General features: G+C 43.3%; 2 protein-coding genes across 3 annotated transcripts; one reads left to right on the forward strand and one right to left on the reverse strand.

The window, feature by feature from the left end:
- The first annotated feature begins 3853 nt into the window (after positions 1–3853).
- C1GALT1C1 (C1GALT1 specific chaperone 1) lies at positions 3854–8800 on the forward strand. Of its 2 annotated transcripts, XM_039486825.1 has the most exons (3): positions 3873–3995; positions 5348–5572; positions 5921–8800. In XM_039486825.1, the coding sequence occupies exon 3, from the start codon at positions 5927–5929 to the stop codon at positions 6881–6883; it is 957 nt and encodes a 318-aa protein (XP_039342759.1). In that variant the 5' UTR covers positions 3873–3995; positions 5348–5572; positions 5921–5926; the 3' UTR covers positions 6884–8800. The 2 variants fall into 2 exon arrangements, with proteins under 2 accessions (XP_039342760.1, XP_039342759.1); XM_039486826.1 differs by lacking the exon at positions 5348–5572 and having other exon boundaries at positions 3854–3995; positions 5921–8799.
- A 1934-nt stretch (positions 8801–10734) lies between these two features.
- MCTS1 (MCTS1 re-initiation and release factor) lies at positions 10735–22370 on the reverse strand. The gene is made up of 6 exons (XM_039487162.1): positions 22081–22370; positions 19926–20078; positions 19057–19154; positions 17729–17862; positions 15052–15119; positions 10735–11912 (listed from the first exon to the last, which is right to left on the reverse strand). The coding sequence occupies exons 1-6, from the start codon at positions 22089–22091 to the stop codon at positions 11831–11833; spliced, it is 546 nt and encodes a 181-aa protein (XP_039343096.1). The 5' UTR covers positions 22092–22370; the 3' UTR covers positions 10735–11830.
- Positions 22371–24242: the final 1872 nt, after the last annotated feature.

A 24242-nucleotide genomic window follows, 5' to 3' on the forward strand; every position in this document is an offset into this window, starting at 1 on the left:
AAACAATTAATCGGACTGCACAGCATCAACTTTTCCATCTTGGTTATGTGGTATATTAGAAATAAAAATTTAGGGACACAAATCTTTAGGTGCACCAGAGATCTGCATAATGTAGCTGGGGAGGGAAGGGTAAGGAGACTTTATCCCATCTTTGTGCTCCCCTGAGGCTGCTAGGGGCTAGTTTGGGCCACAGCTTAACTCAGAGTAGCATCAAGGCTGCTCTAAATTCTGTCTGCTGGTATCTGGTTATACGAATACTTTACCTGGCAGTGAGTATCTAGTCTGGCTGGAGATGTAATCTGGCTGACAAGCAGCCTGCCTCAACTGAAGCAATGACCGCTGCAGCTCTCTAGAAACCAAATGAAAAGGTTTCTGTTGAATTGGGCTGACCTCCTTGATCACTTGAGATAGGCTCCAATAATCAGGGATGTGGGAGAAAAAGTATGGGTCTTGCAACAAGTTATTTATTGTGTGAAGTGTATCCCAACAAACTAGGCTTCACCTCAAAGCGCACCTCAAGCAGACAATACAGTAAAAAGTTTGCAAAATGCTTCTACAGGCAGTTGGTGGACACCAGCAAAATGGGAGTGAATCAGTGCTGCTCACTGACATACATTCAATTCAAACCAAGGCCAATTCTGAATACTTAAGAGTGGTTCAGGAAAATCTATTTATAATCCATTTACCAATCTGCTGAGGGTTCTTCTTTCATAGAACAAGAAATAATAATAAGCATCACTAAAGGAAAGTTCCTCTGTATGCAAAGTATTTTAATTAATAATGAGGTTTTATTTGCTGTTTAAAGATAGACTTGGGTTTTTTTCCTGTTGCATCACGTTGTGATGCAGAAAGCCAGCCGATGAATTATACTACGCAGATCAAATCGCCTCCTAACACAGTACATGGTGCTGATTCAACTAAATGATATGATATTACTCATTGAGCACAAGTTTGATGGTGTTTATTTGTATGGGACTTTATCCTGGACATGGTCTAAAGTTGGTTCTGTCTCCTTTACCTTTCATTTGCTATCCTGTATTCCTTTCATTAACTAGCTTGTTTTAAAGCAAGGGAGCAATGCTGGGAAATTAAACTAGTCACATAAATACACTCAAAAAGAAAGATGAAGAAGAGGAATAACAAACAAAATGGACAGTAAGCATCCTGCACTACATATTACAATTCTTTCACAGCAGTTGCATAGCCATTCCTACCACCACAGGCCCCGACTCCTCTCTCATAAAATATAATGCCTGGACCAATCTACATTTACTTCACCACCGATCTATAAATTCAGCAGAGAAAAAAATAAACGACACTACTCCACAAGATGGCAGACTTTCTCTTCTTATTTTTTCTATTCATTTCCCCATCATTTATCATAACTCCCTCAGGACCAAGTAAGTTCCTTTGTGGCTACAAACTTCAGAGAAAAGAAGAGGTAATTTTTGCTACAAGTGAAATAAGCAATGCTTGGCCACATTTTACGAACAAGGTGTACATTTTCCCTCTGCAAATATACAGACACTGAGGCAATCTGATCCTTTCTATAATCATGTTTACTTGCCCCAGGGGTGTGGAAAACTACTTCCATGAATCTCATGGTGGCAGTACACTTGCCTATTCCTAGGAACAATTGTGGTGAGGTTTAGTCTAGCCATATTACCTCATGTTACTATTCCCAAAATAAACATAAGATGGATCTTGTTCTCTTATCTGTCCATTATCAGTTAACTGTTGAATAGATGGATTTTTTCCTTTATAAAGTATTATCATTGCTCTCTGTAGGCACAGGTCCTGCATCTCATTTCTATTACCCTGGGGGAGAGGGGGGGCAGGGTGAGATACCCAAGGCACTGACCTCTGTCATTGATACTATACAATAACCATGGAGAGACAGATTCTAATATTTATATGTCCAAAAAGAGGAGGGAGGGGACAGAAAAATGTAAATCCTTTTCTCATCCTTCAATCCCTTCTCTATTTTACATTCTCTTGCATGTTACATGGAGCTGCAAAAAGACCCCTACTCTAATGACCTCATTTTACAAAAAGGCCATTGACTTCCCCCAACCTCTGCCTTCTGGAACAAGAGAAACTCAGTAGCACCTCATCAAGCTAACCTAATGATGGCATGTTTTGTCTAGTGTGTATGTTTACAGCTGCTCACTAGTGAACACCACCAGAATTACTCAAATGGGGTATAATTTGCCCTATTGTGTTACCAGCAGGATGAGAGTCTCTCTTACCTTAGGCTTGTGCTCTGAGGCCCCCATGTCAGCAAGGCACTTAAGCACATGCTTAACTTTAACATGAAACATCTTTGTGTGTGTATGTGTTATGTGTGTGCTGGTTTTGTGTGTTATGGGGGCAGTTCTCATATATATGGGGCAAATGATATATGTGGGTGGTATATAACTGATGTTGCATTGCATTGTACTGTGTATGCTGTAGTGGGAGTGCTGTGTGACAGACAGTAGGTACACGTGGATTGGTGGTGCTGTGTTTGTGAAAAGAAATATAGGGAGCAAGCATATGGGGAGAGGGATTGTACTTTGTGTGTGAGAGAGAGAGATGATGAGACGGCAAGTGGGGGTGCGGGGATGAAGGTAGTGCTTGGTGGGATGGATGGCAAGAAGGTATGAAACCCGGTGGTGACATGTCTGTGATGGTATGTAGGGGGCAGTGCTGTGTGCAATACTGGATGGGCACTGTGATTGAGTGAGAGTGGATGAGGTAGTGAGATACCTGAGGGTCAGTGGATTCACAGATATTGAATAGGGATGGTGGGTGGATGTACAGGGAGAGATTGTGCTGTGTGTGGGCTGGATAGATGGAGGGCAAGTGGGTGTATATGCCAGGAGGGGGTTGGTCTGTGGGTGTGGAGGGGGGCTGTGCTGTTGGGGGGGATGGATGACTGGTGGAGGGAGGGGGGCTGTGCTGCAGGGAGGATAGATGGTGGTTGGGTATGTGGGGAGAGGGTGGTGCTGGGAGGCAGGGAGAAGGCTGAGCTGGGGAGATGGATGGATGGATGGATGGATGGATGATGGGCAGCAGGGCCGGCTCCAGAACCCAGCGCGCCAAGTGCGCGCTTGGGGCGGCATTTTGCCGGCAGGGCGGCAGGCGGCTCCGGCGGACCTTCCGCAGTCATGCCTGCGGGAGGTTCACCGGAGCCGCGAGACCAGCAGACCTCCCACAGGCATGACTGCGGAGGGTCCGCTGGTACCGTGGCTTCGGTGGACCTCCCGCAGGCATGACTGCTTAGGGTTCGCTGGTCCCGTGGCTCCGGTGGACCTCCCGCAGGCATGACTGCGGAAGGTCTGCCAAAGCCGCCTGCTGCCCTCTCAGCGCACCCTCCGCAGGCATGTCTGCAAGAGGTCCCCCGGAGCCGCGGGACCGGCAGCGCCCCCCCTGCGGCGTGCCGCCCTCCTTGGGGCGGCCCAATTCCTAGAGCCTCCCTGATGGGCAGGAGGGGCCCTGCTGCAGGGAAAGGGGTGTGTGGGGGTGGGAGGGACGGTCAGTGGACGGGAGGGACCGTGCTGCTGGGGGGGGAAGGGCTGTGCGGGGGGCAGGAGGGCTGGGGTGGCAGGGAGGGACCGTGCTGCTGCGGGGAAGGGCTGTGTGAGGGGGAAGGATGGGGGGGAAGAGCTGTGAGGGGGGGAGGGACTGCGCCGCTGGGTGGGGAGGGCTGGGGGGCGGGTGTTGTGCTGGGGCAGAGGACTGTGCAGGGGGGGAAGGGCTCTGCTGAGGCGGTCGCTGGGCGGGAAGAGAGGGATGTGTGTCCCCTCCCCCTCGCCTAGCCGCTCCGGCTCCGGCCTCCCCGCACTAGAATTCCCCCGCCCCTGCGAACCAGCGAGTGGCCGCGGCTAGAAGGGCCGCCTACGGCCCGTGCGCCAGGCTGGCCGGAAGAGGAAGTAGTAGTTCCGCCTTCGTCTCGCGGTGGGGGTGGAGCTCGTCCTCGCTGGGCCAGGGGTCCCGTCCGCTCCGCGGCACCGGTGAGTGATGGGGCGGGGGAGACTCCTGCGCACCTGCCAAGGAAGTGTCAACGTTGAGAGAGGAAATACCCCCCGTTCCGACGGGCTCCCGTGGCGCCCCCCCCCCACCGGGAGAGGGGCTTAACCACCCCCCCGTTCCCACGGGCTCCTCCGGTGGGTCTCCTCCCCTGGGGGTGAGGGGAATAACTGCGCCCCTTCCCGCTGCCTGCTGTGGTGGGCCCCACCCGCCTTTCCCAAAACAAGGATGACAATTCCTTCCCGATTGACCCCGCCCCGGGAGAACAGATTAGGGTAACCAGATGTCCCGATTTTATAGGGACAGTCCCGATATCCAGGGCTTTGTCTTATAGAGACACCTGTTTCCCCACCACCACCCCCCACATCCGTTTGTCCTGGTTTTTCTTACTTGATATCTGGTCATCCTATAACAGGTGCTGACAAGAGTAAACATCCCTCATCTCCTAGGGACCTGCCCCTGCACCACGTACCTTCTGCTTGAGTCTGTCTTCCTTCCACCTACCGTGTTTGTGCAGCAGCAGCTGTCACACCTGTCTCAGCAGTTACTGTCATTAGAAGAAAGTGTCATGGTCCAGCTCGGCCAGGCCAAGTAAAGCCCAAAGGATCCTCTTTGTTCCTGTGCCCTTTCCTAGGACAAGATTGTTAATAAATTGAAGACTCAAAATAGGGCACAACACTAAATAATAGTGACTGTTCCTGCCTCCCACACCTGGGAAGGGGAATGATTTATGCTTCTATGCTAGGTAGCGCTTTCCTGCCTACCATGGGGAGACCCACACTAGCACTCCCCTGACCTTGGGAATCTCTACTCTGCTGCCCTTACCTAAGAGGAAGGAAACCTGATACAGTATTTACATTTCTGTAGGTTATATGCTTCCTCCTACTCTTGACACTTGCACCTATAACTCCCAGTTTTAAAGGCCCAACGGCTGTAACAGATTAACTGAAATGTATCTGTGCACCCACTGCCCTGTTACAAGGACCACTATGCTGGCCTTCCATATAAAGGCACTAAACTCTCAAACCCTTTCCCACAGCTCAGGTAATAAATCTGATTAGGACATAATCCAGGTGATTGTTTCCCAGGACAGACAGCTCAGACTATTCTGCAGTTTAGTTGTTAAGGAGAGAGCCCACAGAAAGAGCGTGCATCTTACTATACATGTGGCAAGACTCAAGTTTAGCCTGATCTCTAGTGATAAATTCCCCAGCCAAGGAAATGCAGTCAGTCTGTGTGGAATGAGAGAAGCAAGATTGTGAATCATACCTGGTAATGGCAAGGCTTTGTCCTTTAAAATAGCTTTACTTGATTAAAGTTTTGGATTGAATTACAGCGAAAACCAAGTTCTTTTGACTGATGTTTCATCTGAGAGCTGCCTGTATCAGCAACTCTGCTTCTCTGAAGATACCTGGATTTCTATTCTAGGGTTCTCAGCTCCCTGGCATGAGACAGGCTGGAGCTTCCTTAGCTCGCCAAAATTTTGAGCCCACGGGACATAGGCAGCTAGAACTCATTCTGATACCAACTGCCAGTTTCCACTTCCTTTGTTAGAATAAAGGTAAGCTGCTCCATCCAGTGCACAGACGAGATTGAACAGATTTCTGAGGATAAAGACCTTGAGGGAATACTTTTACTGAGTTAATTTGGAAACAACTGTATCCTGTAACTTTACCATAATATTGAGGATTGGTAAAAAAGCATTATAATTAATTCTTGCTGCTCCTCTCATGACAATGTACAGTGGCTTAACAATTTAAACTACAGTAGAAAGTTAGAGGAACTATAATTGCAATTTAGAAGTTAGGAACCTCTTTTAAACTATGAATAGAAAAAGTTTATGTTGAGATAAAATTGAATCTTTACAAATAATTTCCATAACCTCTCAAAAGGTGTCTTTTCTTTCTAGGAAAAAATGATTTCCGAAAGCAGTTCTTTTGTGAAAGGTATGGTGTTAGGAGGACTCTTCTGTGTATTTGTTACACTCATAGGACATAATAAGATGGGCCATGGGACTAAAGCACATCACCATGAGCATCATCATATTCAAGCACCTAACAAAGAAGATGTCTCAAATCTGTCAGAAGATGAGCGCATGGAGCTCAGCCATAGTATCCGTGTTTATTGTATCATCCTTGTAAAACCTAAAGATCTTGGAAATTGGGCTGCTGTGAAAGAAACTTGGAGCAAACACTGTGACAAGGCTGAATTCTACAGTTCTGAAAGCGTTAAGGTGTTTGATTCTGTTGTTCTCAACACAAATGACATGTGGGTGATGGTGAGAAATGCTTATAAATTAGCATATGAACGCTATAAAGATGAGTACAACTGGTTCTTTCTAGCACATCCAACTACATTTGCTGTTATAGAAAATCTCAAATATTTCTTGCTGAAAAAAGACCCATCGCAGCCTTTTTATATAGGTCATACTGTAAAATCAGGAGAGCTTGAGTACGTAGATGGTGATGGAGGAATTGTCTTAAGTATAGAGTCCCTAAAAAGACTCTCTAAAATTTTTGAAGACCCTGATAAGTGTCCAGAACAGGGAGGCTTGATTTGGAAACTCTCTGAGGATAAACAACTAGCAGTCTGCCTGAAATATACTGGAGTATTAGCTGAAAATGCAGAAGATTCTGAAGGAAAAGATGTCTTTAACACCAAATCAGTTGGTTCTCTTATTAAAGAAGCAATGGCTAATCACCCTCAACAAGTAGTAGAGGGATGCTGTTCTGACATGGCCATCACTTTCAATGGATTGGCTCCTAACCACATGCATGTAATGATGTATGGTGTTTATAGGCTCAGAGCATATGGGCACAATTTCAAAGATGCACTGGTTTTCTTACCTCCCGCAGGTTCAGACAATGACTGATATCTGTTCAAAGAAGGCATATGTATTGTGTAGAACATGCAGTCAGCTGTTAATGCATAATGTGACTTGCATGTATACAAGCTGGTGCAATTTTTGTATTTGATGGTATCTGTGTATTTTTTGCACATCAGGGTTTGTTCATTTTAGTTTTAAAAGGGGGAATCTTTTTTTTCTAAAACTTTTATACAAAAATGTTTCTGGCTCTTGACTGTGTTGGAATGAAAAATGTTAATGGTAATGCTAAAATCTTTGTGTGATAAAGGAAATGAATTTATAGGGGATATTTGTATGGCTAAATATTTATAAGTGAAAACAAATGAATCTTAATCTATTGTAATTTAAATATATTTTTGCAAGATTTTTTGATTTTGAACTCTTCCATGCACTTCTTGAAAATCTTTATATCTTTCTAAGATGTACAAATAAAACTGAAAAAACAGATTTAGTATTAAAGTACACCTTTAAGCTGTTTTCTTTACACTAATGCATAGAGCAATTTTTTTTCAATTTGTTGTAGTCTAGAATAGAAATGTCAGTAGCCTGAATTTTTACACTTTCAGAAAAATGTAGCAGTATAATATGAAGAAATCTAATCAACTTCATAACCAGCTGAAGGCTGCTGTGCCTACTGATAGTGCTGTTTAGTCAGACTTCTATAAGAAAAAAAACATGCATTTCCTGTTTTACTTTGTACACGTGCTAGCACTCTGCACAGCTGGAAGAGGAGAGCATATCCACTCTCTTCACTACCTTCTGCAAAAGCACCAGTGAAGCTGAAATTAAGAGGCAGCATACAGATGGGTGCAGGAGACAGAGGGATCAAGCCAGAGGATGTGACCAAGCATGTTTGGTATTGCTGTTGGGACCCATCTAAAGGATCCTTCTAACCTCAGTGGGGGAGGGGGAAATCTTCATGTAAAACAAATTTGTTCAGGTAACTCAGGAAATGCTCCATTAAACAGAATTTCTAGCAATTTCAAAAAATCACGATGGCAATGTACCTTTAATGTATTCTCACCCAAAACACTGAAGGTGACAATATTGAAATGCTGCATCTGAAACAAAAATATTGTTTGCTATAAATCCAAATTCAGGACTTTTCCTTCTTTCCATGCCATAGTAGACATTACACTACTTCTTCACTTCTGTTCTAGATTACGTACACTGGTTTTATATACTTAAGTACCATACTCAAGCTGGCTAGTTAAGTGTCTACATATATCACTGCTTAATAATAATTGGGTTAGCACAAGGGAGGGCGTGTGTGTTTTTAGAGAAAATATCAACCCCAATTGTGGAAAATGTTGTATTAAAATTTCACTTTTATAACAAACTAGTATTAGCCAATTGCAAGTGTTACAGAAAGGTAGATAGTGACTCAGCGTCACTAAATGTGTAGTACAAACAAGTAGGGAGAAGGTTTGTAATCTGGAATGACCAGTTAAAAATTAAGATGAAAGGGTTTTTTTCATTCTTTACCATTTCTATAGTTAGAAGAGTATCCCTTTAACTCATTATTTTTTTCAAAAATTGTTACTGTGACATTAAAACCTGTTAAGCTGTGGCAGAAGAAACTCAACCAAAGGTAGTTTTATCAAATGTGGATTTACATTATCAAAGAAGTCTCTTATAGAACCAACCAAAACTTGTGGAAGTTAAACATTTGAAATACATATATTTAAAACAAACTGGTGCAGTTGTTGGCTGATTTCATTCACCTCATCAAGTGAGGTGTCCTTTTTTAGTAATACCTGGCTCACTCTTATATTGTACTTTGCATCCAGAGATCTGCTATGTAAGGATTGGCTGTTTCATGTAATTGTATGCACAGCAGAGATTCTCAAAATAGTTGGATGTGTTACTACTCAAGTACAAGTAGTTGTAAGATATTAACATTTATTTTTAACTAACCCATTCCAGTAAGTCAGAAAGTGCTTGTGTATTTTCTAAACTCCATATTCATAAAATAATCTTCCCAAAATTCTTTTGAATTGCACCTATGGTCAGAAAAGAGACTAAAAATAGGCATCTCCTTACTCAGCTTTCCTACTGTGTAATTCAGAATTCACCTAGTGACAAGTTTTTACTCCTGTAAGGAATGTGGTGTGTCATGTTATGGGAAAGGGAGCTAGAGTGTGTTTAAATCCATACACAAAATTAACTAAATTATAATTAGAGAATCTTTTATGGCTGATGTGAGAACCAGTGAGAGCACAGCTTTACAATCCTGGATATTAGAAAAAGCTAGTTTGGAAATGTAGCAGAACTGAGCTGGAAGCCAGTGAAGCAATAAATGTGGAATATTACACTCTATTTAGAGAACGATTACATTTTAAACCATTACCATCTCTACAAGGCACCAGCCTCAGTCCCCCAAGGTCACAGTACCACAGTAAATACCAGTATTTCTGTGTAGAATTCTTCTGCCCCACCCTTAATTTCAAAAGATGTGGAAAGAGGGGCTGTAGTTGTCATGTACTGTTGGTACTAGACTGCTCTATTCTAGCTCCTCTGTCTACCTACACATTTCCAACATTTTCTTTGTGGAAAGGGCTATGATATTTACTGCATTCCTGCCCCAGCAGAAGGGAACTAGCAGGTTACTTAGTTTCCAAAAGTCTTTTTGGCAGGGTGAGATTCAATAGGTATTTCCTTCACCTGTTCTTGGTTGATGCTGATAGGCTAAAACTGGGAGGAGGCCTGGCCTACACCCAAAGTTGCAGCAGTTCAACTAAAGATGTCATTTTAAACAGATTTAATTAATTTGCTCAGTGACTGGACATTCTTAAATCAATGTAAACGTACCCATCTATAGTTACAGCAGCAAGTTAGAATGATAAGTGTGTCCATAGAGCAGGGGTCCTCAGACTTTTGTACTGATGACCCCTTTCACACAGCAAGCCTCTGAGTGCGACCTCCCTTATACATTAAAAACACTTAATATATTTAACACCATTATAAATGCTGGAGGCAAAGCAGGGTTTGGGGTGGAAGCTGACAGTTCATGACCCCCATGTAATAATCTCATGATCCTCTGAGGGGTCATGACCCCCAGTTTGAGAACCCCTGTCATAGAGGGACCTGCCCCAATATTACTATTCTTTTCCAAGTAGTGGCAGGGCAGGCAATGTTAGAGCTATTTGCTTTACTTGAAAGCAACTTTAAAACTGCAAATCATAGCCAGAAGTTGTTAGAGGTAAGTTACCCCATCCCTCATTCTGTGATCTGTAACCAATTCACTTCCACTTCTTATGTTATCAGCTTCCCTTGTTACCCAAGGGAAGTTTAGTTGACAGTATTTCATCATTTAACATCCACAAAGGAGTCAAAGGGAAAGTAGAATAAATTTCCTATGCAGCCCCTCCCAGAACAGGCCCACTTTACTGTATTGTGTCAGATGCTTTGTAAAGTAAGGAAAAAATTCTGAATTTACTTGACTAGTACAAATTAAGGCATGTAATGTAATCCCACATACGGTTAATGGTGAGTTCAGAGAAGTTTTATTACCAAGTTTAAAGACTGACATGTAACTGTTTTAGAATAAAATGTGAGCACTGATATTTGTATAGCTTTCTTTGTGCAACAATGTTAGGGTAGTACCCACCAAACTGGTTACTTTAGTTTTCATTCCTTGGTTAATTCATTAAGTATCTGGCGCATTAGAATTCTGTCACTTTCAAAAGTGATGCCTTTTAACTTAGTGTTAGGTGAAGAGGAGAAATCTTCAAGCTAGCACTACCTATTGTTAAGTAAAAAATATTTCATATCCCACATTTGTAATAAAACTTTAGGATAAGGGAAGAGAGTATTGTTCTAAGTCAATAGTTCTTGAATTAGAGATTCCAAAAATGTTGAAACAAAACACACATAGAATGAGACAGAAGCCATTTGATACAAAATTAAAAACTGCAAATACAAATAAGATTTACAATACTAATAAATCCTTCCAACAATGAGTCATGTAGAGTTATTACTCTGGTCATTCCATAAGTGGTAGAGACCTCAGATGTTTCCACACGACAACATTCTTTCTTCATGCACAATCACTTAAATACAGAGGATGAGTCTATGCATGCAGTCCCCGTTTATTAGTAGTAACAGCACATGTGCAGGTGATAGGGTGCACAAATGGAGGCCTAGTTGATACCCCTTTTAAAATTTGGCCCAGAAATACTAACTTCTGGTTACAGGATCTGTTAGCGCTTAAATGGCTACAGTGGTAAAGTTTCCCCAGTTACTATAGATTTTCAATGCAGGGAAAAAATTGATCTCAAATATCATGTGGTAACTAATCATTTGAATAGTATATCCTGTGTATCCTGGTGATGTCACGTGTCTCACAATCCAGTGTTTATTTTATCGTCCATAAAACTAATTGCATCTTAAAAAATGGCCACTCAGCTGAGTAAGACATTCAAATCATTACTGTTGGACAATAAGTTAAATTAGAGTTTGACACAAAGTATATGGAACATAGAAACATCCAGTTTGTGTTTTGTTACAGTTTCTGACTTTTCATCCTTCTAGACTGCCTGTTATCAAAAGCAAATGCATTAACACATTTTAGAAATGTTATATACAAAAGCATTAAATATATCCTAAATCCAATTTAAATTACTGTGCTAGGAGAGAGCACAAAATCGTACACCTGTTAGCTTTCTCTCTTCCTGGCAGGAAGTGTTCTATTCACTGTTCACATGTGACCTTTTCATCAGATATAATCTTCAAGCAGTCTGACAACATGGGTTTAGGATAAACGCTTAAGAACTGTAATAAAGTCTAGAAAACTATTGCCACTAACAGGACGTTAGCATTCACTTGATTTATTTAGCATAGCCACTGAACAAAATAAATTTGTACATTCAGTCACATTAAAAACAAAAGGAATTACAAAGCAGTCCATTTACTCTAAGTGCATTCCTTTGGGGTCACACAGTTTCTTTTGCTTCACTTATAGGTCTTCATATGCCAGAGGCCATCATTTAAATAATGGATATTTTCAATGCCAATCCCTTTGTTGACTTTCTCACTGTGAAAGGAAAAATTAAATGTAAAAGGTATAATGGTTCATTACCATATACTTCCAATTCAACCCAACTAACCTTTTGGGCTCATCTACATTACATTTTGTAGTCATAGATTCACAGACTCTAGGACTGGAAGGGACCTCAAGAGGTCATCCAGTCCAGTCCCCTGCCCTCATGGCAGGACCAAATACTGTCTAGACCATCCCTGATAGACATTTATCTAACCTACTCTTAAATATCTCCAGAGATGGAGATTCCACAACCTCCGTAGGCAATTTCATGTTAGTTCACTTATGTTGAAATACACGGAAAGCTGTAGAAGAGCCTCTTTATGCTTGGGGATGCCTTGGAGCTTCAGCCTGGCCCCCAGTGTAGAGCCCTGAAAATCCACCGATAGCCACAGATAATTTTTGCGGCTAGCAGATCGGATGTAGATACACATTTGTGTATCCACACAGGGCTCTACTCATACAAACTTCCATAGCATCGTAATTTTTTCCTCCTGCTGGGAAGGTAGGCTGTGCAGACTCCTCCAAAGCTAACGTTCTTATAGTCTCAGCAGTGAAGCAGCAAGAGGTACTAATGACCTATGATCAGTCCTCTCCCTCTGGATATCAGTTCTGTACTGATATAACACTCCATTTTTAATGGCCTAGATTTATTGATTTATTTCTTAATTTAGGGCCCCTGTTCAACAGGATCATGTGCTGATCCAGGCCCTTTCATCTCAGAGTGCTAGGGACATCACACAAAACCGAACCTCAGTCATCTTCATGACAGTGCAACGCACCACCAGGCCACTCCTAGATGTGTTTTAGGCATATTTTAACTCAAAACCACATTTGTGCTTCCCTTCCACTTATTTATGGTAATTAACAGCACAGGCTGTTTCTATACATTGGAATTCTTCAATTCAAATCATCAGCAATCAGTCTAGGTTTAAAAACTGGAAGAAATGTTACATACCTCTGGAGATATTTATTTAGTTATTTTAAAACAGCAACTGCCCCATTAATCTAATGACTAGCCCAACTGTAAGCAGCAATTTGACTTGTTACTTTTCTGTCATTGATTGTAGCTGCAGAAAACAAAGTGGTGGGTGATCTCAAAGTACATTAAAAAGCAGAAGATTATGAAACAATATATGGGCACTATATGGGTTCTCTCTATTCTCATTTTCTTGTATTTGTTTTTCCTCTCTATTCCCTTCTCTTTCTCCCCTTTCATTTGCCTTTCTCTCAGAGTGAAGATATTCAGTGGTTAGACTGCAAGACTGGAAGTCTGAATACCTATGTTCTAGCCCACATCTGCAATGACCTTGGGCAAGTTATTGCAGACCCGAGACAAGACTACATGTATCCACACTTCCCTTTCCCTCTATGTCCTCATCTGTAAAATGTAGATAGTGCTACAAAATAATATTTATCTACTTCTCAGGGAGGGTTTCTGCTTATTTAATTATCAGAGGGGTAGTCGTGTTAGTCTGGATCTGTAAAAAGCAACAAAGAGTCCTGTGGCACCTTATAGACTAACAGATGTACTGGAGCATGAGCTTTCGTGGGTGATAATTATTTAATGTTTCACATGTTTACAGTGCCATATCAAGAGCCTCAAAGCATAGAAATTTCAAGAGCATCTCACTGATTTTAGGAGCCTATGTATCATTTTCAAAAATCCCTTAGGCATCGTCTACATCTCAAACTTAGGTTGACCTAGCTAGGTCACTCAGGGGTGTGAAAAATGTCAAACCCTGAGAGACACAGTTAAGCCCACTTAGTGCACAGTATAGATACCACTAAGTAGATGGAAGAATTCTTAGCTGCAGCGTCACAACTGTGCCACTGTAACACTTGTAGTGTAGAGAGTGCCTTAGATACTTAGAAACCTGAGGGCTGATCTACACTGAAAACTTTCATTGTCATAGCTACATCTCTCAGGTGTGAAAAATCCACACCCCAAAAGACATAGCTATGCCAACCTAACCCCCCAGTGTAGACAGCACTTGATCAACTGAAGAGCTCTTCCATTGACCTAGTTACCGCCTCTCAACAAGTTGGATTACCTACAGCAATGGGAGGATCCTTCCATCGCTGTAGTGAGTGTCTACACTGAAGCACTACAGTAGTGCGGCTGCAGCGCTTTAGCATTTTATGTTTAGACACACCCTAAGGGCTTGTCTACACTTACATTTTATAGCGCTCTAACTTGCTGGCTTACAGGTGTGAAAAATCACCCCCGAGCGCAGCAAGTTTGAACGCTTTAAAGTACTAGTGAGGACAGGCTCCGAGCACTGGGAGCCACACTCCCAGTGCTTGGAGCTATTCGCCTCATGGAGATGGATTACTCTCACACTTCAAAGCGCTCCTGCGGCCGTGCTTCGAAGCTTCTAGTGTAGACGCAGCCTTAGTCAGTTAGGTGCTTTTGGAAAAAAAAACCCTTACATTAATAGTAGTTAGGCGACAAAGTTTCCTCCCCCTACCTTCTGCAGCTAAAGAAACATCCCTTTTTGTTAACCATTCTCTAGTAGTTTTTCCACTTTGCTTCTCTCCCTTGAATGGGCCTCTAAGTTCCAGAAGAAACTTAGCTGAGTTACCTAACCTCAGCAAGCAGGAATTCTATGCACAGGAGATGAACTAGGGGTTGGACAAGAGAACAACATGAAGAAAAGGGCAAGTGGCAGAAATAAAGAGTGCCAATAAGACTAATCTCTACTGTCCTAGCAAACATGAAAAGTTCACCTCATCTCTGTGATGGACTCAAGCCTCTTAGACCTCAAACTACAACTGTCGCAGGACATTGAGCCCCATCAGTTAGCAAGTATTTTATATACAGATACTTTTGTTTGAGGCCTTTATGAAAATAAAACAGCAAACAAAAATTAACAAGCTGACACTGTCCATATTTCAGAATATGATCCATCATCCCTTTCTCACAAAAAACATTAAAATACTGGTTTGCAGTTCCATAGGGGGAAAAGATTTTTCTCTGTGTTTCTTAGAATGATTCAGCAGGAAACACACCTGAATGAGTTCTGCACAGCCACACAGAAACCCTGGCTTAGGTCACTGTCTTCTAAATGTAATTAAGAATTATCACAAGGGATAGGTTATACAGTATATCAATTTTAAAAACAAGACTCACATGTCCTCAGCTGACATCTTCATGACTCCAACACAGAGTGCATGTTGTTTTCCTTCTGCCATTATTGCCTACAATGTACGGCTAAGGAATATAGGTTTAAAAAAAAAAAAAGCACATCTCAGAAAAATAAAAGCAGCAGAACATTAGGAAACACCTTTTCAGAAGTGTCAGTCACTAGGTTAGCTCCTCTCAAGAGCCCAGTTCTTAAATATAATTGTAAGCACTAAAGCATTGTATTCTTGCACAATGTCTGAACGAACACTGACGCTCTAGATTTGTTAAGCAGAAAAAATATAGTGCATTAAATGCTGAGTCACTGTGCAAAGAAACACACAACCACAGTTTTTATTGCCTTTAAACAGCAGTGAAATAAAAAAAAATATGTAAAGTTAGTACTGTATTGCTGTTAGCTTAACTACTTCCTTTGTGCCTAATAGCGAAAGGTGATGGCCCTGCCCTACTTAAAAGAATGATGTGCAACTTTAATCAGTGTATCTGGGATGTTGTTTTAAACTACCAGGAAGCCAAAATCCTGAGGAATGTAACCAATTACAGAACTGAAACAATATTAAGACAACAATAAAGTTGTGACACAAACTCCAAGCCAAAGGGTCCCGTTCTTCACAAACGGGTCCCACCACAGACCTGACAAACTCACTACACTGAACACATTTTGCAGGGTATTTATCCATAAACAGTAACCTGTAAGGTATCTACAGAAAGCTTGTAGCTCGTGAAGATTCATAATCAGTGTGAGATGTATATACAGGTAATATTTAAGGCATAATGTATCTATATTGAAAGTATGCCTTATGGACTTGAAGTAAAAAAGTAAAGATTAGTCACCAGGACGTCTCGGTAATGGCCCATTGGGGCAAGGATGGGTTTGTCACGCTGCCCTGTTTGGCTAGTGATGCAATTTTCAAGGCTCAGTTGTTTAGCTTTGTGCAATACTGAGACTTTGAATAGGAAACCATCAGTGATAAAGAGAGAGAGAGTCAAAACCACTTGAAGGTGAAAAACCGAACATTACAACAGAGAGAGCTTCACCCTGGCTGTGAATAGAAACAAAAACCTGTTTTCAGTATGACTGTGTTGGGAAGGACACATTGCTTCCAATCCATTCACTGACTGGGGTGCTTTCATGAAAAATTTGGATCCTGGTTACTGAGGAACCACCACTTTGCTCTGCAACAAACTGAACTTGGAGGTGGGGGAAACTACTTTATTGAATAGGAAAGGTACTATTGTAAGTATAAACAGAGATTTGCAGTTTATCTCATAAGCACGTGTTTCCACCACACTCTCGTGTTTCTAGTTAAATCATTATTCTTTCTTAGGAAGAAACAAAAGTAGGTTTATTTAAGCGCTCACAAGTGCTGTGTACTTTACAGGAGTGGTGGTTTAAAGTAAAACTAGTAAATTGGGGAATGCTGCATCTTTGGGTACACAGGATCTGAAAATTCAGTGAATAGCCAGTGTCAGGGGCTGGGCATCACAAGGGGATTTTTCAGAGGGATTTGTGAACTGGGGTACACCTATTGTTAGCCTGCAGACAAAGGAAGGGCTGACATAAGCCCAGAGGAGAGTGCATGAGTGGGCGAAGGGCTTCCAGTGTCAGGGAGCTGCCACAGACTCCCCCCTCGCTGGAGGCAGGGGGTAACAAAGTGACTCACAATCCTGGGTCCATCAAGAACCACCAGAGAAGTCAGATGTATGCTCTTTCATTACTAAGGGCACAGCTTCACTAGCAACATTACAGCGCTGCCACAGCTGCGCTTTAACATGGCTTGTGTAGTCGCAGCATAGCACTGAGAGAGAGCTCTCCCAATGCTATTAAAAAACACCAAAAGCCACTTCCACGAGGGGAATAGCTTCCAGCGCTGGTGCACTGTCTACACTGGAACTTTACAGCACTGAAACTTGCAGCGCTTGGGGAGGGGGAAGAGGGAGGGAGATGTTCACACCCCTGAGCAAGAAAGTTGCAGGGCTGTAAAATGCCAGTGTAGACAAGCCCTAAGGCTAACAATGACACATGCTAACTAACAGCAGCAACACAGTAGAAGCATTTCAGATCAGCCAGGTTGGATCTGCTGATTGTTCCACTCTCAGTCAGTGGAGAAGCGGGACCAGAGATTGCCTCCTTCACACTCAATGGAGTCCATCACAGGCATAGAGTAAAATCCTGGCTCCATTCAATTGCAAGGGTCCCTTTGCCATCAGTGGGACCAATATTTCATCAATATACAGTTGAGCAAAGCTCTCGACTGATTTATTTTTATTTGCTTTTGTGTGGTGAATTACATCTCTCCTCCCTAATCTTCTGTTATTCTAGTCTGAATGATTTAATGATAGGGCCTAGTTGTGCAATAAAATAATTATGTTTAGATTAACGATACAGCATTCTGACCCTCAATGAGCCCTTAAATAAGAACTACGGACAAAACTGTAATCATTAGTGACTATGCACCAAAACCAACATAAGTAAGAACTACGGAACAATCTTCACTCTGCAGAAGGATCTGAATGCCTCTGTCCCTTATCAGGCTATTAGAGGCAGGGCCCCTGAAAAGCTAGGATAATTCAGGACAGACTATGACTAATTTGTAAAATACAGTGATATAGACAATTCACTCATCTTGTGGCACACATGAATATAATTGACCAAGAAGGATACAACAACTGTTTCAACAGCAGCAGGGTAAAGTTTTGCTCCAGGAGAGGTCAGGCCAGGACACATTATATTCGCTCCACTGAGTACAAATTTAATGGCTCCTTTATCAACCTGCTGATGTGGTAAAATAAATGGATCTAGGAGGGGAGGAGAAAAAAAAATTACGATTTACCACACTGTAGGAGGGAAGACGACAGACATCAGTAATCCATGCCATTGGGTGGACTCAGTAATACACCTGCATGTTCTAAATCAGGTTAAAAAGGACAAAACAAGTTACAGGTATCACAAATTTAGTTTATTATGGTAGTAGATTTTTTTGGGAGATTTATCACCACCCTGTCAGTTACCTGGAGGTCGTGCTGTTTGGCAACACCATCTCCAAAGCACTGTCTCCACAGTTCTCATCCATTACGGATCCAAAGACGACGACTAAGATAGCTGAACCAAGATCTCCCACACATCAAGTAACAATTTCAGTAAGGGTTCTCATAAGGACACTTTAAAACAATAATGCTATCCAAATCCGTACTCCCCAAAACAAGTAAAGATGCAGCCCTTCACCTCAAAAGTTTCAGTCTAAATGTGATGGGTAGTAGCGAGGATCACAAACCCACAGAAAAGAGAGAGGGATCAGGACATAAGTGTCATGGAGAGAGAGAAGTTCTGCAAAACTACATTTACAATACTGACACCAGTTCTGGACAGGTCAGGTACTATTTTCAAAAACACCTAAGTCACTGAGTAGCTCAAGTCCCATTGATTTTCAATGGGATTTAGGAGCTTTTGCAAATGTTATCCTTTGGTACCAGAATAACGTAAACAAACATGTAGAATTCAGAGAAGAGCAACAAAACAAAATCCAAAGGGATGGATCTGATCAAATATCTGTTTTGGAGCGGGAAGGGGTGAGGTTGAGGAGCAAAATACGTATTACAAAGATATTTACATGATAACCATATACAATTATTAGACAGACAGACATACTGGGTAGAACCGGGGGATATAATACGAGGTAATAGGATAAAACAACAATTTAGACTGAATACCAGGGAAAAGTCTCCCACAGAAATTGGGGGAAGCTTCACACATTTAAGAACAAGATTGCACAAAGCATCACAAAAATGATGTAGGGACCAATTCCTCATTGGCAGCAAAAAGAACTAAGTGACTTAGCAGCTCTTTTCCACCTGCAGCTTATTAATTGGATCTATTTTGTTTTTATCTATGGCAGATATATGCAAGTGGTAAGTTTTGTTTGATACAGTAATTACAGACACTTATTTGAGTTCCACTCACCCCTTATTATGCCCAGCTCCCAAGAGACTTACATTTGTGAAGTAACCTTAGCGTTGGGTAAAATGTCCCTTCTCTTTGCCTGAAGAACAGTAACTCTCCATTTACTGTGAGGATTTCTATATGTTCATGACTGCAAGATAAAAAGAGTTATTCTAATAGCCAATTAATTTTTTTGGCTAGTGCATCCTACTACTCAGTCTCTCCTGCATCTCACCATTTGTTTGATGCAGAAATGGGGCATTCATGCAGTAACATCTTAGTCACAATTTTCTTTACTAAGCTCATATACCTAGTTCCTCAACATTCCCCCACTTAGCAGCAATATAAAAAAGAGGCACAGCCCTTCAGTCACTATGGGTCTGCTTTCTCTGTTTTTTTTAAGTTAACATTTGACAGTGAAGTTCAGTACAAGTATACTATGAATTGTGCACAAAAATCAAAATAAAATAGAATCAGTCAAGTCATACTTGGAAGGCCAGATATGGTGAAAAAAATACTCTCCAAGTTTCCACCTCCTTATAATACACTCTTCTCAACCCCACTTACCCAACAATAAACAAACAAAATAGAAACCTTCTTCAAATCTTATTTGTTTTGTTTGTGTGTGTGTTGAAAAATATATATTCTCAGGGATAATTATTCCCAGTAACACCAGCCATGCACCAGGTGATGGTTCAGTTATTTGGAGGAGTTCTTACATAGCTTTCCAAAAGCACATTGAACATGGTTTCTTTTTGACTAGTCATAATTTATAAGCTCCTACATGCATTCTCATCTATGATACCCAAGAGAAAAAGTATTTCTCAAAAAAAAGACTTAATTTTGCTGGGACACAGAAGAGTATGTAATAAGTAAATATCAAGGCAATTTGGAAGCGGAGGTTACAAGAAGAGAAACTTACCATCTTACTATTTTGACAGGATCTTTCTTTGGCATAATTTGGTTAAGCCATGGTTCAATACCAGGAAACTGATCTATCAGTTGGTTCTTAATGCCTTTAATAACTGATGTCTTCAGCTGGATGCAGTTGGATACGTTCTCCTTTTCATCGAACCTGCCAAGTCATAAAACAGACTTCACTGTCTGCAATATCCCAGTATGATCACTATTTTAAGTTTAAAAAGGACATGTAATTTAGCTATCAAATGTCTGGCAGTATTGCAGTTGTACCTCTTTCACAAAAGGTTACAATTTAATGCCCACATGTACTACTCACAAAAACATTTTCTAACTTTAATCTAGGCAATATGCAACTCATTTGTTAAAGGAAATATATAATCTGATAATTGTAATACAACAGAATTTACAACATTTCAGTGGCAGTTAAATGCCACTTAGATGCAGAATACTTGCTTTCACAGCAAGTAAAGCCCAATATTCTCCTAGTCTGGGTCAGTCCCACTAAAGTCAACAATACTCTTCCCAAACAGAGGGGTCTTCCCCAAAGGCTGGATCCTTCTCCATTAAAGTCAATGGGAGTGTTTTCATTAACTTCTAGTTTTAGGACTTGATTCTGCTCCCATTGAACAACTTGCATGATTGGGGCCTAAATTTGTCCCATTTGGTTCCAATAATACAAGTTATTATGGGTTTGTGGGTTTATCTTCGCTTTGAGTGTGTACACAAAAAAAGCATGTTCTCTCATTGCTTTGGTAGATGCATGTTAGCAAGCTGATTGTTATTTCAGTACATAAGAGAATATGTTTTAATAATTCTGAAACCTATTTACACAGCCTTTTTAAATGTATTTATTTAGATCCAGGATACACGTGAAGGGAACAATTTAAAAAAAAATGCATTATGTACGTTATCTCAGATGCTGGGTGCTTTAACGATGCCACTGATCTACTTTATCACTAAACTATTTAGATGTGAAGTTACAAACTGAATCTGCCACATGAACATACTCTCTGAAATCCACTAGCTAGAAGATAAAAGTACAAAAGCATAAGGAAGAGCACTTACACTTAGAGACAGGCCTAACAGTCTAAAGAAAGACTAAGAGAGACGAGTGCTAAGGACTGCATTGTGTTGGTGTTCGAGACACCTCTGATTTGTATCAGCTATTGGACATTTACACTTTCAGAGAATCACAGAATTGGAAGGGACCACAAGAGGTCATCTAGTGAAGTCCAGTCACCTGCATTAATGGCTGGCCTAAGTATTACCTAGACCTAAGTATTATTTTTAGGTATAATATTAACCTATTTAAAGTCTTGACAGGCTAACTGTTTAATAGCATTCATTTTGTGATTAGACACAACTACAGAAAATCAGAAATGCACAAAATACAGCATTATAAAGAGTGCATGATGGGGGGGGGGGGGGGGGGGAATAGCTCAGTGGTTTGCATTGGCCTCCTAAACCCAGGGTTATGAGTTCAATCCTTGAGGGGGCCATTTAGCGATCTGGAGCAAAAATCTGTCTGGGAATTGGTCCTGCTTTGAGCAGGGGGTTGGACTAGATGACCTCCTGAGGTCCCTTCCAACCCTGATATTCTATGATTCAGCACTGAATGAAATTGTGAAATATCGGTGTGCAGTTTATTCCCTGCGTTTCTTAAAACGCACAGCAGCCAGGCCCATGTGCTGACCGATGGTAATACCGAGGTACCCACCCAGCATTCCTCTGTATGGCTCCATCTCACAGCACGAGCTCTACGACTGATGCCCTGCGTGTCACCGTTGGCTAGTGCAAGGCTCTCACCCACCCACGAAGCGGGGACATGGGCGGGGTGCGCAGTGGCTGGGAGGGCGACGCGGAGGCGCTGGGGGCAGGAAAGTGCCCACCCCGCCCCCAGGGGTTGAGGGCGTGGGCACATGAACCCAAGCCTGGCCGCAGTGAACATTAACGGGCTCCCAGGCGGGAGGCTGCCCCGGAGACCCAGCGCCCGGGAGCCAAGGCAGCCCAGCCCCTCTATGCTGCCGGCGGCAGGACGCGCCGCCACGTACACGGAGGGGATGAGCAGGGCCCCGCCCGCCAGCACAGGACCCCCAGCTCCGCCAAGGGGCGCCCGTTACCTCCCGCAGGGGAAGCAGCCCCCCGCCCCCACTTACTTTTTGAACATCTTGGGGACGCTGGGTGCCGGCCGCAGGAGGCGGGCGGGTCCCTGGGGGGCCGGGCCGACGGAGGGGCTGGAGGTGGAACTGGCATCCACGGGCTCCGAGCCCTAGATGCCTCACACGAGGCGCCGGAACGCCCGTCAGCCCCAACCGGAAGCAAGCCCACTTTACGGCATGTCGCACCTCGCCATAACAGCAGAGGGCTTACCGCCCGCCAGGGGCACTACAACTCCCGGCGGCCAACGCGCGGCACCGCCTCCTTGCGCATGCGCGCAAGGATTGGCGGAGGTTGGTTGGTGCAGCTCTGCCTGCCCACTCCACTGTGTGGCTTTAACGGAGGGGCGGGACACTCCCCCACACAACCCTGCAAGGGGGCCGTCCCGCTCCGCTCGCTACCCGCCTCGCCTTCGCTCAGGCACAGCGCCACCGCGGCCCCTCAGCGCCCTGCCCTCAGTTACACACGCCTCCCCCACGGCCTCGCTTCCCGACCCTCCCCGTTAATCCGTACGCAGCACTGCAGCCCCGTGCACCGCTGAACCCTTGCACGCCTGCTGCCTCCAGTGCAGACTTCGTGAAATCGTAGCCTGTGGTTCTGCCGAGTGCTTCGGGCTCACCTTCAACCTGGCCGGCCCTGCAACATCCTTCAAAGTCCTGCTAAGGATTTACTAACTGAACGGCTGGAACTGAGGTTGCGGTGGGGAGGTCAGCAGTGCAGAGTGATTGTGCCAAGAAAGCCCACGACCTATGGAGGTTGAAAAGGGTGTGGTTAAAAACTCCAAGGCCCCAGTGCTGTCCTCTAGCTCGGCTAGCAGAGGAAAGGTTAGATTGTGGGGGTAGGTGAAGGGGAAACGAGGCCACGGCATCTCTGTGCTCCACACCGTGTTGTGCAGGGGATATGCTGGGGACAGGGCCTCTAGAGAACATTATTCCACACACCCTTCAAAACTTTGGGAATAAATCATACTACTATGGGGAGGAGGTTGGTAGTATCACTATACTGTAACACAAAAAGTCCACGCCCTCCATGCTTGTACTGAGATCTACAGTAGATCCAAAGACACCTCTGGCTTTGGAATGTCCCTGCCTGCTTCACATGAAAGGTAATCACACCTCCCCTCACCCAGGGGTTGATGTGGATAAAGCTGAATAAATTGTAACTCAGGCCTTGTCAACGCTACAGAGTTTTGTCAGCAAAAGTTATGCCGCTTTAATTAAAACTGCTGTTCCATATCCACACCTAGCAGCTCTTACGTTGAGGCTGAGAGCAGTGCACTGTGGTAAGTATCCCATTGTGCAACTGGCCACAGAGGGTGCTTTGGGACTTACAATGCCTTATAGGGCAGGTACAGCATCACATGATGCAGGTTTCTAAATCCCACCGTTCCAGGGGCATCCTAGTAGATTGTCAAATGCTTTTCCAACTGAAGAGGGAGGGAGGCAAGAGTGGTGTGTCTGGGTCAGAGGACACAACAAGCTTACTGACCTACACACCCCACATCAGCCTCCCAGTTCTGCTCAGCACAGCAGTCTCTCCCAAAGCAGCCCACTCTGCCTTTGGTTCTCTGAGTTCTCCCAGCACCCCAAGCAGCTCTGTGAGCTCTCTGTCCCGAGCAATGTCAAAGCAGCACAGCAGTTGTTCCCCTCCCCCCACAGCAGCTGGCTGTGTTCCTAGTGCAGGGCAAAACAGGAGCATTAATGATTTGCTCTTTGTTCCAGGAGCAGAGCAGCGCACTCAGCTGTCATACTTCCCAGTTCCCAGAGCATTGGAAAGGGAGGGGCACATGCCTGAAGGGCAACAGATCAAAACAGTGAGCAGAGCGGTCACAGCAAGCATTGTGGGATACTGGTGGATGCCAGTTATGTCAACAAAACAAACAGCAGTGTCTACACTGATGCTTTGTTGCTTTAACTTTGCTCCAAAAAGCTTTAACATTACACCTCTCATTGAGGTGGTTTTATTTTGTCAGCAAAACAGCAGAGTTTTTCTGCCAAAAGTAGCTTTGTAGTGTGCAGGGCCGCCAAGAGTGGGTTCGGACCCCAGTGAAAAAAAAATTGGGGGGCCTCCAGCAAGGGCGGACCAGCTAAACGGCAGACGAAGCCAGGCCCCAGGCCCCCTTCCGGACCGCTGGGCCCTGGTAATTTGTACCGGCTTCCCC

Source organism: Mauremys reevesii, linkage group 9 (genome assembly GCF_016161935.1).
Source record: "Mauremys reevesii isolate NIE-2019 linkage group 9, ASM1616193v1, whole genome shotgun sequence".
NCBI lineage: Eukaryota > Metazoa > Chordata > Testudines > Geoemydidae > Mauremys > Mauremys reevesii.